We start from the raw sequence: 14,851 nt of genomic DNA, 5'->3' as shown, positions 1-14,851 counted from the left end.
TCTGTACTGTAAAATTTACCAGCCTATCGATAATGTAACAGAAAAAGAGACTTCACCTTTATCACATCGATAGCCGTAGTAACCCGGCAAACAACGACACGCAAATGAACCCCAGTCTCCAAGACACCTCCCATGAACACCACAAGAAGAAGACCCCAAGGTCTCACAGCTCCCATCCGTAAGTGTGCAGCCAGGGAGGCTATTCAGGGACTCTGCAGGAGACTGAAGGTCATATACCTTCAAGAGAAAATTGTATGACACCGAAACATTATTTAAGAAACACTTACACTTCATTTTAAAACACGAATAGCTATACCACAGAGCAGTCTGTTCTTCATCTGCATTGCTTAAGATGTTAAGTTTGCTTTTTGACATTCAGATTTCAACTTATTTTCTCAAGACCATATTTTGCCTTTGAATAAACTCAACCGACTACGAAAACAAAAAACCCCTGATACTCCCCAACAAAGCAGACAGCTGGCATAAATATACCGTTATACAATTGCCATTCAGAAGTTCTCTGAATGCGCAAAGAAGCTTGGAAGACAGCTGCATGGAGTAGGGGATAAACAAAGGCACAGTTTCTGGCTCACAAATACATCTGCTTGTAATTGAGAAACTACTTTTCAAGGTAGTTATTCTAATTATAGCCTCAAAATCCAGCATTTTCTTGTATTTTACACTGAGATATATGGGCATCGAATAGACGAATGGAAGTAAAAGTCTCAGGGATAATACAAAACTCCCAAAAATTTAATAAAGAAGTTTACTCCTTTGCTAAAGCAAAATGCTTAAATTCCCTTACCTGAGTATCCAAGATGAAATTGCGTAAACAACCAGAAAAGTGTTTGTGCAGCAATTGCGGGTAGGAATATGGTAACGATTCTTTCACGCCACCCAGCTGGAGAACATGGTTCACATTCAAATACCTTTAGAAATCATATGCATAATAAAACCAGATGTGAATTTACCTTCAAACATAGGCATTATATAAGGCAGATAAACATCTAAACTGCATTTCCAAGTCACAGAGGCTTTATAAGCAACAAAGAATGTAACTGTTTTATCATCTTCTTTCGCTTGCTTACAGTCAGTCAGAGAGCAGAACCCAGCCATTTAAAATAAGGAGTGATTAATTTTTTAAACATGACAGTGAAGTCTATAGGAGTTTAACTGTGGGACACTTATAATTCAGGTATGTTTGTGTTCAAGTCAGGAACAGCTGTGATATTCTACACACCATATTCTCCTTTAAGTGCTTCCCTGTGTGCACATTCATCCTATACTCTAAGAATACTACAACAAAGACTGTTTTGTGTATGATAAAAGGTCAGAAACCTGAAAGTTGGGTCAATGTGGTCTAAGAGGTACAGTACACACATCCAGGCTCTGCAACATCTCCCAGCCACCTCTACAAGCCAAAGAATTCCACATTCTTTTAGTCCTCACACAGTTTATTTTTCCCTGAGTTATCAACTCCATTTTTTGTTTTCATTTGTTCTTATATTTTTCTCTTTTTTGTGTACTCCCTTCACAACCAGGAGGGCTCCATGCATCTGCTGACAAGGCTTAATCCCAGTGCTCGCCAGCACACTTGCTGAGACCATCTGTTCCACAGTTCAAGTATCTTTATTAGGACAAAGGTTTCCCTAAAATAAAACCTGAATACTCCTCATTGTAACTTAAGGCCCTGTATAAAACAGATTTTCTAAATCCTCTTTGCAGCATGCTTTTATATACACTGAGAATTTTCATCCCTCTCCTCAGTTTTCCCTTCTTTCAGTTAAGTGACCTCAATTCCTTCATTCTTGATAGGTCTTATCCTCCAAGCAAGCTGATTACAATCACTGCTCTTCTCTGGACTATACCCCATTGGTACACATCTATCCCACACCGTGGTGCATGAACTGGACCCCAGAACTCCAGCTGAGGCCCAACAGCGCTAACCAGAGTGGAAGGGTTATTTTCCATGTCTTAGAGAGGCCCCATGTTGAGGTATTACTGTGTGGTACTCATCTTTTTCACGTTAATGTGGCATTGCTGCACTACTCGTACCTTTTACAGACACTGAGCAGCTGCTACCTTCTTTCCCTTTGTGAGGCTGGTTATTTCTGCTTACATGCAATACTTTGTCATAGTGGAAAAAGCACAGTGTATTTTCAGGTTTTATTTTCAGTTTGCTGAGTTCATTTTTAATTCCAAGTCATGCCCTCCAACATACCGGTCATTTCTCCCAGCTTGGTGTCATCACCAAGGGCAATAAACATCAGCTCAAAGGATGGAATTATATTGAATCCAAACCCTTGCAGAACACAGCTGAACACATCCTTCTGCTTTGAAAGTAATAACTGCTTTTTTAATAAGATTTTTCCAACCTTTTCAGTTTTAAGGGCTAAGGGCTGACCCAACAGTACAAGCAATTTAAACCACCAGTCATTATCACACCTCAGCTGTGTTACTTTGCTGGAGAAGACACACAGGTGGATTGTATGCCGCATTAGGAGACAGCCCACAAAGCGACACACCAGCCTCAGCCTGCTTTAATCAGCAGTTCATCCAAGTACACCCAGCTGTGAAGTTATCAGCTGAGGGATGGATACACGTGCACTTCCTCTGACTCCGCGATCAAGGCGGATCAACTGGAGAATCCCATGTGTCAGTGTGTCTTAACGTACACCAAAGCTTGTCAGTAGGAGCCCTCAGACTTACGCCAGTCGGACAGGAAGACTGGCCTAATTTCATGAGGTTTTCAAGAACAGGCTTACAGTGACTTGATAAAGATAGTGAGAGAAATCCTGTGGGTAAGGGATGGTACACAGAACCCACAGAAGGTCCAGTATTAGCCACACCACATTCTAGGGTTCTCATTTAGTACTGCACCACTACTCGGAGGAAGACTGGTTCCTCAAAACGGTTTTAGTGCTTTAAGGTCCAGACTTAGCCCAGAAGGCCCTAGAGAAAAGCAAATGGTTTTATGCCCCTAGTCATTAATAACTTGGCTTCCATTCGATAGCCAAAATGTTCAAAGGCCTTAAAATACACTGTCTTTCAGTGAATCTCAGAAATGTACCTTGCTCTTCGTGGCACAGACCCAACGACTTCACAATTTGTACGATCTTCAGTGGACAGCCATTTACCTACTCCTTCTATCTCTGAAACAACAGCTGCACCGCAGTGATCCAAAGTGAATCGAACATCCTACACCAAAACATGGGATTAATGAATTAAGAATTTCTGTAAAATTCAATAAACAAGTTATCGAATTTCCACCTTTTTCATTTGCATACCATCAAGTGAAAAGGGCTGGGTTTTTTCCTGTTCTGTTTTCCATCTTACAATAACCAGTAAAGCCAAAATGGAACCATTTAACAAAAGAAGGCACTCAATTCTGCATTTAATTTATGCTTTTCAGTAGTTTAACCACTTTTGCAAAACGTGTAACTGCATATGCAAGTAATTTTTCATCTGCTTTTTGTGCATAGGTAATTGATTTCAGTGTCCAAATGTGTACACTGAATGCGTAAATTACAACTAAGCCTTTATGCACATTCCATATGTGCCGCAGAACTTAAAAAACAGGAGGAAAAAAGATTCCTCTGATCCCAGAACATGGATTACAACGTAGGTATATTTGGAATGGACAACGCTGTCTTTCCAAAATTTGCATTATTCATCAAATCTACAAACACAGTTGTAATAATACATGTAATTAACCAGCCTGGTTTTCCTACCCACCCTGTTTCTGCACAGGGAAATGCTATTGGAAATACAAATATCTTGATGTGGAAAAAAATCGAATCTGACCTGACCATTGGTTCTGACTTCTAGTTGATGCCATTTTTTGTCTGCTACATTCAGGTGACTTGGAAACTGCAGCGTCACAAAACCCAAGCCATGGCTCATCTTCAGCACAGGAATACCACCGGAGAGTTCTAATACAACATGAACAAGAAATTAAATTCAGCTGTGAGAATCTTTCCATTTTGGATATGTTAGCAGTTAATGATTGTACTGATTTAATGAGGTAAATGATTAAAAACAGCTAACAACATTACCTTTCAACTAATTAGGAAAATATAAAATGCCAACCATACTGTGCATCTTGTGTATTAATTCACAAAAAAATAAGCAGTAGTAATCTTATAAATATGTGTCAACATAAAGAAATGAGTTCTAATTGTGTATAAATTTTCCTACAGTGGCACACTGGGGCTGGATTCATCCATCAAATCATTGCTGCTTAAAAAAAGTGCAAAAATGCTCCAAGACTGAAAGCAGCTTAAGTGGATTTCTTTTCTCACCAAACTGGATAAGAATGACAAGCGACTAAGACTGCGTTAATCATGTAATAGTTATCTTCAAAGTACATAAATTCCTTTATAGCACTACAGTTTTCCTAGAAAGGTATTTATGTATATATACATATAAATCTGTTTATTTTGCATTCCCCTTGATTTCTACAACTCTGTGATGGACCTAAAGTCATAGGTGCAGGCTACAAAAATAGACATCAAAGAAGAACGACCTATTAGGAAACGTGTCAAAATATTCTCAAACCAGAAAATACATCAGGTCATAAGAGGGAAAGACAGAATTCATACTCTTTACTACACTGTTCGCAAGCAACCCATTCCCAAAAGACATTTAATTTTTTCAAACACTTCTGCAGAAGTACCTATTGCAATGAAGTTTTCTGTACTCCCAGGTTCTGGATTTGATAAAGGACCACTATACAGTAGAAGTCCATCAGGAACCGCAGTAATAAACTCGAGAGAGAGCAAGCTTTTGAAACAAGGCCTGATGGGACGAAACCATGCATAACCATTACCATGGAAACTGTGCTTAGTCTGCTGGCAGTCTGGTCCATGAAATGAAGCAGGACAAAGACATCTGAAAGAGCCCAAACACAAAAAAAATAGTCAAAATTCCCCAATGTTCAACTTTTTTTTGGCTTTACATGCAACAGATGTACCACTTAAACCACAGTAAAAAAACAGCAGTGAAACAATAAAGATTTTAGCAGAGTCTCAGGGGTGCCTGGCAATTATTAAAGTAAGAGTACAAAGATATTTATCCACTATACTATCTCCATCAAAAGGAAATATTTTGGAGGCCATACTTTTGAGAACAAAGAATTTTTTACCTAAATAAATAACAGAACACCAAACATCAATTGTTCAATCTATTACAGAGAAAACTCAGGGAGGTTAATTCCTAGCTAGAATAATCCAGTATAATTTCATGAAAGGAATACTGGCACGTGCCAGGTGATGCTATAATAAAGCAAGTTTCTTATCTAATGTTTTTTAAACTGCTTATTACCCATTGTTTAAATTACATTTCACTCCCCCTATACCCCTGCCACTATCACTGATAGTTACCTTTATTATGACTCTTCTGAGCTGGGGCAAGCAAACAATCAAAAAAAAAAAACCACCAAAAAACCAGAAATCCAGGAAGCACACTTCCCATTCCTTCATACTGAATTAGGTGTTCTTCAAAAATGACACGTTAATTAAACCGCTGGTTTTTCTCCAGGGTTTTCTTTCTCACTCACACACTACTTCCACCACTGTCAGGACTACAGCACTGTCACTGGACTGTTAGTGAAGATCCTGTTGTCATTAGGATGCACTTCAATGCACTCATGGGGTTTTTTTGTTTCTCCTTCAGTCATAATTTCATTTATGATTTTTTAAGACCTGTACCTTATAAGCTCCATTCATTACTTTAAAAATCGAAGGAAAAAAAAGGAAGAGAATCCGCAATACAAGTTTCCTCACCTGTAACCATTCAAAGTGTCAATACACACCCCACCATTGAGACAAGGGCTTCGAGGGTAGGAAGAACAAGACTGATGAACTCGGTCCCTAGCTGCACAGGTGCAGACAGCATTGACATTGCTTGTTACGGAGACAAATGACACGCTTCCAGTATCCATCACTGTTGGGATGTCACTCATGATGAAGTAGTTTGTACAACCCGTGCCCTCACTACAATTTGCAGTCCTACATTCATCTACATCAATCTGTGAAATGTTGAATTGTAAAGCTGACTGGATCTAAAAGAAAATAGAGTTTAACACATCACCAGTCTTGTCTTAATGGATACTTTTACTTACTCCTTAATTTCTGAAAAATCTACGCCATCACAGACTTAACGGAATGCTTGTTTCTTGAGTATCAATTATTAACATCCCTGACTAGACAGGCAAGCAAAATGATTTGACAAATACAGGAAGGATTTGAAAAAAATGACAGTAGCAGTATTTCCTAAAAACTTACTCAACTGACACAACTGACTATGAACATGTTAAATCTATACTGGCCTACTAACATTTTTTCTCCAAGGACCAGAGCTCTGAGAGCAGTGATACTCCACCTTCCAAGCTGCATCATCTGTATCACACTTCTCTGCACCCTGATAGCAATAGGCATGTTTTAGCTCAAGCCAGCATAAAAATTCTTCCTTGTGAGTTACACCCAGATATTATGTGCAAGATATTCTCTTGCATATAAGGTTACGGACACAGGAAAATGCAGGGCTGAGCTGCATTCAATAATAACGTCCACAGAGAGTGGCCTGACAAGACAATTTTGCAGCAATTGGGATTCAGTCTACTGATTCGTGCCCCATGAACTTAGATTTAATGACAACTGTGTGAAACAAAATGCAGTCAAGCCAGCATACTGGATACGGTATTCTATTCCACATTAATCTTGGCTAGTACATTGTTTTTGTTGCTAATTGGGGTTACACCTGAAAGCCCAAATACCCCAATAAAGAGAAGAGCCTCACTGTATATATAGGTCTTGCAATGTAGTAACAGGGTCTCCACAATTTGCAACCTCTGATTAGAGCAGACCAAAGAACCAGCAGAAAGCAGGAAGAAGGGAAGCAAGCTGTTCACCAGAGCCTGAGGACAGCAACAGGGCTGCCGTTATTTCAGACCTTCCGTGCTTTAGCCAGCAGCCTACGCAGTGGACTAACTTACCATGAAATTTGTTGCCTAGCACAACAGATTCCTTCCCTCTGCTTGTTTGGGGATTTTGCACAGGTGCCTATAAAGCTTCAGAATTTGATCTGTATTTGGTGATTCAAATACATTAACATCATGCATATTTAGTGCTCAAACCCGAATACAAGAGACCTCACTGCTCTCACAGTGGTATACCCTGAGGTATACAAATGTAAAGCTAACAACATTACATCAGACTTAGACTCTCTCTGTTTATACATTTAATATGTATTTTTTCAAATGATAAAATGTATAACAGGTATCTAAAAAATAAGCTTTGAAAGGATCAAAACAAATAGTAAAGCACTTCTACTTTATTTTCGCCCTTGTTCAATCATCTCAATTCACCGCTATAGGAACTTTGACCTTTATAATCAATTGTGAGTATATCCTCAAATATCGTCACATGTATTGAAAAATATGTCCCCAAAGGCATAAAATATACCTTATAATGACATGATGCATCCTGACAATGCAGTTTCATGTCTGCTGCCCACATCCATCACCATTAGTGGAGAGTCTATAATGCACATTTAGGCAGCTATGTAATACTGTTATAGAAAAACATAGTGTATATAAACAACCTTGGCTCCTTTACAGTATTGGGATGGATTATTTCTCTGCTAAATAAAAACAGTTGCTGTGAAGCTATATCCCAAGGCAGTAATACAAACATATTATTTACTTAGCAATTCAATTAATAACTCCAGTGCTAATTACTTATTTTCTGTATTTCTAGTTAAACACATGTACAAAAACTACCCAGCTATGAGTGGTTTTCTGTAAACTGTTGGTGATTACTCACTAGAGCTATTCATTAAATATTGAAAGGTGATATATAATTGATAGAAACATAATTTTTCATTAAAATATGTGAAGAAATCCCCTTGTTACCACTTTGATGAATTCACCTGCCATATATTATGGGACAGAATATTTGAATTCTATGCAGTTTTCTGTAATGTTGTTGCAGTAATTCACTAAATATGCAAAAGAAGCAGTCGTTACGCTTCACTAATACTATTAGTCTCTGATATTTCCTACTTGGTCACTCTTCAGAGTCCCACCATAATCCACACAACTATTTAAGATACAGCAAGGTGTAGGCAGGTGGCAAGTTAAGATATTTCTCTTTGGTTCCTAGAATCAGGCAGACCCTGCCACATTCACAAAAGGGAAAGTGCCATCTTCTCTTCAGGAAAAATCCTCCATAAAATGAACCATGTACTAAACCCAAATATGCCCCCATAGCCACAAATGACATGTCAGGAAGTGCTGCCTTGTCCAGAGGAAATTACAAGCCAAGCAGTGGCATCTTGCCCTTGTGCAAAGCAGTAGCTTTAGCATCTATTTAGCATCTATTCAGAAGCATCTGCAGGAGTGCAGCAAAACCAAAATCTGGAGGACTACAAAAAATAAAAGTGGAGCCAAGACAGACTGTGTCTGGGTAATTAAGTTTAACGGCGTGCAGGACAGATAGGGAACACCAGGAAGGGGAGGAACGCATCTTACATTCAAAAACAATTTTCCCTTTATTTTATTTATTTATTTAAAAAAAACCATGGGGGAGGGTGTCACTTTGTATTTAAAGTTGTCCTTTGGTGAGTTAAATACAATGACAAAAGTGGTTGTCTCCATCTCACTGATGTTGTAACTGTTCTTCTAACCTGCATATTCCTTCCAGCACTTATATAAGGTGTCAGCTCTTTGTACAGTAGAATTTCCATCTGGGTGGCATCAAGCCTCTACTGTAAGTGTCTAACAACAAGCTGATGTGATTACCCAAATCATCAGCATCTGGAACATCCAAAAAGCTGTCATTTCCAAGACATTCTCTGTACTACAGTACCACTTTAGCTTCCAAGGATTTCTTCTGACATCATTTTCAAAAGTCTGATAGATTACACAATGAAACACAGGTAACTGTACCATGAAGGGAACGGAGAACCATCTTTCTGCGACTAAAAAGTCGTTATATTTATTGAACCAGAAGTTAGTACAACTGTATAATAATTGTACGTATGAGACAAGGGTAAGGGTATGAGATAAGGGTAAGGGAGAAAGCTTGAATTAAGCACTTGCTTGACAAGCGTTTTTGTCCTGAGTGAAGCTGGAAAAAATACTTATCTGTAGATCTAGCATATTCTTCTATTGAGGTTTGGGATATATAACCTAAAACCTCAGTATTTGGGTGAATTACATAGATGCATGATAACCCTAGAGAATATACCTCATTTTTAAATGCTGCCATCTCAGCATGTAGTTTCTCAGGTCTGTAATATGCCGAGCCATCACGGACTGCAAATCTTACATCTGTCTGTCTTCCATCTATGTTCATCACACTGAAGACAATGATATCACTAAGCTTAGCAGGTAACATTTTTCCTAGTAATTCCTTGAACTGGCCATGTCTTGTTTTGCCATGTTTGTCTCTCCTTATGAACTCCTCTGCTGTGACATCTGAGTTTGGGATTTAAAAAGAGATAAACATGAAATACTGAGAGTCCATAGGTTAATTTCTCAATTTATTTCTTATTTTACAATATGGAAACATACAGGAAAGTGCCCTACCGTGATAAATCAAGTATTGATATAATGATACCTACATCACATAATTATTCAGTTATAGAGGCAGCTATATAGATAAACTATCACCAGCAAATGAAACTAACCTGAAAGACGCACAGTGGCTGAGTTTTTTATGGCTTCATTTTCCAGCTCTTTGACATGGATTCGTACTGTAGATATAACATCAGGACAAACTCCATCAGAAACTCTAACTTTCAAGTTGTATATTCCTTGGGAAGTGTTATCCACCATCATCAAAGAACCAGTCTTCTGATTTAATCTGAAAGACCTAGACATAAATCTTCAATTAGAAACCTTAATAAATTAAAATTGAGCACTTTATTCATTAACGTAATTCAGGAGGCCTTAAATGTTACTATGAAGGTTATAGGTTCAAAACTTACACAAATTAGTAAACAGCCTCAGAAAAGCACCAGAAACATCTTAATTCAGTAATTACTATCTGCAGAGCTTATAGAAAGATGTTTCTGCCACTCCCAAATCCCCACACTTTCCCGAAGTTGAGTAAAAGCAGCGTGTAGTTGAACCACGGAGTTCAACGTTGTCATCACGGGCAGGTCTATGAGATAAGTACTAAAAAAGTGATAAAACTACACAAAGTCGTTACAGATGCTCATCTACCCATCTGGAACACGATAAGGACTGGATGAAATCTCTGATATCATCTTAATTTGCCATCTCACAGGGACAATAATCAGTAATTGTGGAAATATTCCATGACCACTATTATGGAACAGTAACCTCTTAATATGGGAATAGGTCCAGGGGCTGCTGATGGACAGAAAGTCAGTCTAATTTGCGGCTACCTAAAGCTTTTGAATTCTTATTCACAGCAGAAACAAAAAAAATAATAATTTTCAAACCCATTTTCTGCATTTCAAAGAGCATACAATTATGCTATATGCCATCTCAACTTTATGATATGAACAAATAATGTATAAGTAGGCATTAAGGATCCAATTCAACATTTCAGTTAACAGAAGACACTCCACTAATCTGAGTCATGGTTTTCGCATGCAATTGTAAATTTAGCCATCAAAGGAGATCACCAAATTCCCTTCCACTTTAGATGAAGTGATTCCACTCTGCCCTTTTAAATTTGGGATTTGTATTCCATCAACTCTAACATTTGAGAGCAAGTATTAAAAACTCTATTTTTAAATTGCATCTTACAGAATGTACATTTTTAAATAAAACAGTGATGACATCCGACTAAAAAATCAGCATTATGGTGTGATCCTGCAATTTCTTGGAAAAAAAAAATTTAATGCATTAATTTCTTAATACCTAGCTACCCAAGTAAAAAAGAAAAAGAGCATTCAGAAGGTACACTCCTTAGTACACTCAATGACTTTGGCTTTATGCAAAACCTGAACACAGAGAAATACATGGTGAGTAAAATAATTACAGAAGCATAAATATCACTCATTTTGACACAAATACAATCCTCACTTGAGCAGTTTTCCTTCAATGAGAAATGTTTTATTGTCCCAGTCATCTTGATCTGGTGCAAACACTTCCCCAAGCACTGTTGTTGACCATTTTCCTGTTGAGATAAATTATAATAAATCTGCATTTAATTTTTGCTTTTCAGTGCACTTTATATTCTGCTGCATTCATTACTACATCTGTTATTTTCAGATTCCTGCTCAATTTGGTGATGGTTATGATCCAGGATCCTTAAAATAATATATAGCTTGTCATACGATTTCTGCCAGTTCTGAAAATGTGAGTACACTATGGATGTCACAAGAAAGAAGTAAAGCTGAAAATAACACAATACAATTACAGAATGATACATAAATAGAACTCTATATAATTTACCAGACCAAAAAAAAAAAAAAAAAAAAAGTCACCACGTCAGGAATTAATCCCCGTATGTTTCACTGCTACTCTTATTATTTCAAACAGCACACAAATGGAATCCAGTGAAAGAAGGAGAGCATCTTGTGGGATGCAGCTGGGAGATAAGGACATGACTAAGAAAAGGAAATGGGCAAGAAGCCACAAAGCTGTGCCAGTTCTTGGCCCTTTTTTCAAACCCCTGTGGGCTGTCACAGAAGTGGAACACCCAAGCAACTGTTCTAAATAGCAAAAGGAGCAACTCCAAGGAAGGAGACCTTTGAACGTCACAGCCAAGATCCAGCAACATGGGAAATTTTTAAGATTCATATCTGGAGCCAATCCACCCGAGAAAGTTCATTCTCTCATTTCTATGGTAGGATCTGGTCACATCTTTTTCTAGCTTAGGTATACTGAATTCCACAAAAATAACTCACTGCAAAATACCTCCCACAGATTAACATGTCTAATATTTATCAGAAATTCTACTATTGCAATGATAACTTAGATACAGCCAAGTCTATGGAATTCCCCAAGAATGGAATATCTGGGGAAAGGCATAATAAGCCATGCTTAACGAGGGCCACCAGGACTAGTTTAAGGTCAAGTTTTACAGGTAATTTCAGGAAAAACACAGTAACAGAAATCCAAGACAAGCTTTAGAAAATATTATTAAACTACTCATCCTCTGCTAAACCACTCTGATGAGAAAACATACAACATTCATGTAACGGATGCATTTGCTCTGCTCTCTCCCACTATAACATTAAACCTCATAGTACTGTGGCTGCTATCACAGAGCAGCTCTCCTGATAGTACTTCTTGAAGTATGTACTGCACATCACTCAAGAACACTTCTAGAACAGCATCTTTTTTTTTCTCCCAGTTCAAAGACTACATGTTCTAGAAAGCAGTCATTTACTGCACCCCAAACATTATATTCTTTTCCTAACAAAGCACTGACACAGCTTTTTCTTAGACCCCTTCTTGCCAGCAGAAAACCTCCCTGTTCAAGATTTCTGTCCTGTTCTGCCACACAGTGGCTGTCACAGCAGAGGTGGGACTGACCTACAGTTACTGGGTAGGGCTCATCTATGAACCTCTGTTTCTCCCTGCTTCAGTTCTGCCATTCCCATCAGATCTCTCAGCATCAGATACTTTCCATATCATGCATCATGCACACACAAAACCCCTTTCCTCTGTGCGAGTGAAAAACTAGTGGACGGAAAACAGTTTTTATCACTTTATGAAAATACTGCTTTTTCTGTAAGTGCATTATATACTTGTTTGCAGCTAACAGTTTTTTGGTAGGTGATCTTTTACACACTAGGGTCTGAGCTTTGCAAATATACTTTACTCATTCACATCATTTAGTAGTTTATAGAATTGTAGTTTCAGGTTTGAAATACGTAAACTATTAAAAAAATTAATTAAGAACCGCAAGAGCAAAATCATGCGTAAAACTGTGCTATATTCATGGATCTGATATAATATCCAGATAGTACTTACCTTTGTAACTGTACACATAGACCTCCTTATGGCCAGATTCATGGCAGTTGTCATTTTCATCACCAATTGTTATAGTTAGGGTGTTTGTAGAGCTCATAGCTGGAATCCCACTATCTGTTATAACTACTGGCAGATGAAACACCTTCTGCTTTTCTCTGTCAAAGGACCTCAAAGCAGTTACAGTTGCTGTGTTATTTCTGTTGTCAGTAAGAGAAAAATCCAAAGAATTCTGATAATCTGGTGGCAATGAAAATGTGAAAGGTGGCCCATTTTCCTCACTGTCCGGATCAAATGCATGAAGCAGCTTTGATGTATGGTTCATATACACAATTTCAGGCCTCAGCATGTTTTCCCAAACTACAGGCGTGTATGGTGCCTCAAACCTTGGTCCATTGTCATTAACATCAAGCAAGTTAATCAAAACTGTAATGCTTCCAGTGTGGGCAGGTGTCCCTTGATCTGAAGCTTGTACAATTAAACTGTATTTTTGAATGGCTTCACGATCTAGTGTATTTGCCACAACGACATGACCATATTGGTCAACTGCAAACTGTCTGATAGGATCCGAATCTGACTTTATAGAATATATAATGTTCCCATTCAAACCAGAATCCTTGTCTGTAGCTCTCACTGTGGCTACTGTAGCACCTACAGGCATGTTTTCAAAGACAGGGCTTGTCTCAATAAACTGAGAAAGGAAAACTGGGCTATGATCATTAGAGTCTTCAACTTCAATCAGGCATACTGCAATACTAGAAAAATCAAGATCTTCTACTGTAATAGTAAGATTAAACTGCCTTTCATGTGCATTCTCAAAATCCAATTCTTTTTTCAGTCGAATGGTGGCACATTGCCATTCTTTGTCACTCTCTATATAAAACTTCTGGTCTGGGTCTCCACCGATGATACTGAATATTAAGTCAGCATTTTCCCCAACATCTGCATCTGTAGCACACACTTGCAGAACTTCTGAGTCGATGGCACTGTTTTCAGGAATTACTGCCTGCCACACCTTTTTTGTGAATTTAGGTACTTGATCATTGACATCTGCAATCCAGATAGTGGCAGTGCCAGTTCCCGTTAGCCCTCCCCCATCCCTTGCTTCAACAGTAAGAAAGTAATTTTCAGTCCTTTCTCTGTCTAGCATTCCCCCCGCTACATGGATTGTACCAGTATTGGCATCGATATTGAACATGTCGGTACCAAACTCATTTTTTACATTCTCTGTTATCCTGTAAGTCAGGACAGCATTAAGACCTACATTTGGATCATCCCGATCAACTGCACCCATTTCCATGACTAATGTGTCTGCAGGAGAATTTTCAAAGACATTCCCGTTGCAATCATCAGGCATGCATGTGAACATGGGTGCATTGTCATTTACATCCCACACATTAATAATTACATCAGCAAATCCTGTAAGTCCTGTTCCACCTTCATCAGTAGCCAATACAACAAATCTCCACAGTGCTCTCTCTTCCCGATCCAGCATCTTGTGAGAGTAAATGCTGCCCGTTTTCTCGTCTATTGTGAAAATATCTGTTGCACCATGCCCATGCAATGAGTATCTCAAATCTCCTTCATCCACATTACTATCAGGATCATTTGCCATGACCTACAGAAGTTTTGAAAAAAAAGACATAGAAATTACAAAATATGCAATGATTGCATTATACCCTATGTGCTGCTACAGTCTAAAGGAGTCCAAGCAAAAGAATATCACATGCAATTAATATGTGCAGGGCAAATAAATGGCAAATGAGAGGCAGCTGAGGGACAATTCAGAGTAAGTAAATATGCTTTGCACTACAATAACAATGTAGATATTCTAATACTAAAATAATATTGTCGTACTTGTAGAGGTAATTTAAATATGCTATTCTGATAGCTATT

At 38.2% G+C, this 14,851-nt stretch overlaps 1 protein-coding gene across 6 annotated transcripts in view; it reads right to left on the bottom strand.

Annotated features, from left to right (window-relative positions):
• LOC130159241 (neural-cadherin-like) overlaps positions 1–14,851 on the bottom strand; it is a 67,129-nt gene that overhangs the window by 14,249 nt on the left and 38,029 nt on the right. For all 6 annotated transcript variants that reach the window (XR_008825677.1, XR_008825676.1, XM_056360632.1 and 3 more), the window contains exons 18-27: positions 12,959–14,573; positions 11,060–11,153; positions 9,691–9,875; positions 9,249–9,478; positions 5,784–6,061; positions 4,676–4,890; positions 3,805–3,932; positions 3,071–3,198; positions 806–929; positions 57–237 (exon numbers count right to left, since the gene is read on the bottom strand). Coding sequence is in view for 4 of the 6 variants with exons in the window: in XM_056360632.1 (XP_056216607.1) it covers positions 57–237; positions 806–929; positions 3,071–3,198; positions 3,805–3,932; positions 4,676–4,890; positions 5,784–6,061; positions 9,249–9,478; positions 9,691–9,875; positions 11,060–11,153; positions 12,959–14,573 (3,178 nt within the window). In the remaining 2 variants the exon portion in view is untranslated. The remainder of the gene's footprint in view (positions 1–56; positions 238–805; positions 930–3,070; positions 3,199–3,804; positions 3,933–4,675; positions 4,891–5,783; positions 6,062–9,248; positions 9,479–9,690; positions 9,876–11,059; positions 11,154–12,958; positions 14,574–14,851) is intronic.

Source organism: Falco biarmicus, chromosome 15, assembly GCF_023638135.1.
Source record: "Falco biarmicus isolate bFalBia1 chromosome 15, bFalBia1.pri, whole genome shotgun sequence".
Lineage (NCBI taxonomy): Eukaryota > Metazoa > Chordata > Aves > Falconiformes > Falconidae > Falco > Falco biarmicus.
The sequence above is the reverse complement of the archived record's forward strand: the minus strand, read 5'-3'. Positions and strand labels throughout refer to the sequence as shown.